General features: G+C 48.2%; 1 protein-coding gene across 1 annotated transcript in view; it reads left to right on the top strand.

Annotated features, from left to right (window-relative positions):
- The window catches only part of AOAH (acyloxyacyl hydrolase), a 148581-nt gene that overhangs the window by 118069 nt on the left and 27878 nt on the right, over positions 1-2634 (top strand). Inside the window, exon 17 of the mRNA XM_023532035.1 lies at positions 632-804. Coding sequence (XP_023387803.1) covers positions 632-804 — 173 coding nt within the window. The remainder of the gene's footprint in view (positions 1-631; positions 805-2634) is intronic.

The raw sequence follows: 2634 nt of genomic DNA, 5'->3' as shown, positions 1-2634 counted from the left end.
CAGGAAATTCATGAAAGTTCAAATTCAGTGTAAAAAGGAAGGATCTATTATAGACACATAATATAACTTCATTTCAGTGAAATTCTGTTTCCCTGACTATAATATATGTGGAAAGTTTTAAAAACCAAGTTGCAGACCTCCAAGTGTCAAACAAATAATAATCGATACGAGATCCATTTGATATCATTAACTGTGTGTATCAGTCAGGATAAGTAAGATTATACTGCAGGAACAAACAGCCCCTAAAATCTTCATAGCATAAAGTACTATTTACTTCCCACTCAAACTACATGTCCATCAAGAATCATCATGCACCTCTGTTCCAGGACTCAGACTGGTGAAGTAACTGCCATCTAGAACAGTGCCCAGACCCATGTCAAAGGAAAAGAGCTTTTTAGAGGCTCTGTTACCACCAAACATGACATATGTCACTTCTGCTCATAACTCATAGGCAGACCAGCTACATGGCGCGCCCAACCACAAGGGAGTCAGGAAGCCAAGAATATTTTGCAAATAGCACGAATAACCACCCCAATGGTGGGATGGGGTGGCTTCAGGGGAGGGTATTTTGTGTTTGCATGCCTCTGTCCTTGTCATCTACTAAGATGTCTTCTGTTTCTTTTACTAACAGGCGGAGAGACCCAGTCCCAGAAATGACCACTCCTGAGCAACTGTATTCCAAGGTCACGGAGACTCTGAAGTTTCTAAATTCCCACCTGCCAAATGGCAGCCACGTTTTCCTATCCGGCTTACCAGATGGAACCTTTCTCTGGGATAATCTACACGACAGATATCATCCTCTCGGTATTGGTTCGAAGACACATCTACTCTTTAACAATGTCAATGTAGATATAGTTCATGTATATATAGTTCATATCGTATAGGAATATACCTAAAATGCCAGCACAGTACAAGGATCAGAACTGACAAAGGGCAGAGACCCCAGGTGCAGGATCTAAAAGTCAGTATTCAAAGGTAGGCAGAATCAGATCCGGAGCCAGAAAGGGCGGAAGTATTTAATGAAGAATTAGGACAAATCGAAAGGTAAGGATTTAAAACAAGAAACTCTTTGAGCTGAGGGTAATTTCTAAAATGAGCTGATAGCCCCGAGTCAAAGGGAAGGATTTCTTCCAGTCTCAGGGGTGAGCGCCCCACCGGGGCCAGGTAGCATTCCGCAGCACGCAGCCGGGCAGAGGGCCTGCTCCCCGCTTCCTCACTGCCCTGGAGTCCTTGGCTCTGAAATGCTTTAAAGAGCCCCAGAGACTTCCGATCCATCTTTAGCATTCCAGACGCATTATGCTGCAAAAGCAGTGGTAACTCACGTTATGAAAGGTTGCCATGCTGCACCTTAAAACACTCCTGTGAGATCAATGTTTTCATTAATTCCGTTTTGCAGATGAATAAACTCAGGCTCAGACAAGTTAGCTGGCTTGCCAAATGTTGCGTAGCTAGCTTATGGTATATATAAGCTGGGTGGTGCACAATTCTTCTTTCTGAGTTTTGGAGGAAAATGTCCCTTTGAAAAATATTTATTAAGTGCCCGTTATGTGCCAGGCACTGTTCTAGGCAATGTGTCACCAGCGGTGGACACAAAAGCCAAAAATCCCTGCCAACGTGAGGCTTCTATTCCAGTGGGAGGAAGATTCCAGAAGTACTCCAGGGATGATAAGTGTTACGGGAGAAAACTCACAGGCAGGAAGGGGGGACGGAGAGTGTGGCCTCGCTCCCTGTGACAGGCACCTATGAAGAGAGGCCTGGGTACCCTCCACGCAGCCCCAACTTGATGGCACTTGTGCCAGTCGCATTAAGGGGCAGCTCTGTCTCTGGTGTGGCCACAGCCGCTCCTTATACCAACCCGAGCTGCCGTGTGCTGGCAGGCCACGCACTTCCTCCTGAGTCAGGGGAGCAATTCAGAGGGACAAGACCTGGAGCTCATCCCTCGGTGCCCTCCACAGGAGGGCTGTCCCTTGCACGGGTAACTTCTCTGTGCCTTTTCACTCTCCTCCTGCCCTCCTCCTGCACCCCTTGTTAAGCCAACCCCCTGCCTCCCTGAGGAAGTCCCATGCCTCCCCCCACGGGAAAAGAGCAGGGCCCTTTCACCAGCTCTCAAAGGTCTCTGGTCCTTTCACTGGGGGGACAGTGGTAGACGCCCACATTCCAGGCTCCTCACCTGTGAGACTGAGGCCACTTCCTCTTCAGTTAAGAAACGTGCCACAGATGTTGTTATTATCTAAGCAAAATACTGTCTAGCCTCGCGTGAGGAGAGCTCATTTCTGCTGTTCCCGCGGCTTCGACAGCGCCCCCCAGAAATAACAACACGGTGACGTGGAGGAGGACGTGCCTCCATCCTGGGCTGCCTCAGACACGTGGAGGACAGCCACTTGGGCTGACAAGGTCTCTCTGAGCCATTGGATGTGAAAACTGCAGCTCCCACACAAATGTTTCAGATTCCTAAATTTCTCCCACGTGGAGAAATGCTCGAGGCAGAGAAGTTGGGGAAGGAAGACATGCTCCCAGTGTACCCCGTCATACCCATAGGGACTCGGCTTAAATCCCATTCTCTTTCCATGAACTCTGGTTCGACCGCTCCGTAAATTCTTTCAGACCTTTGACTTACCCACGGCATGTAATAAT

The sequence above is a fragment of the Pteropus vampyrus genome, unplaced genomic scaffold (assembly GCF_000151845.1).
Source record: "Pteropus vampyrus isolate Shadow unplaced genomic scaffold, Pvam_2.0 Scaffold75, whole genome shotgun sequence".
Taxonomy (NCBI): Eukaryota; Metazoa; Chordata; class Mammalia; order Chiroptera; family Pteropodidae; genus Pteropus; species Pteropus vampyrus.
The sequence above is the reverse complement of the archived record's forward strand: the minus strand, read 5'-3'. Positions and strand labels throughout refer to the sequence as shown.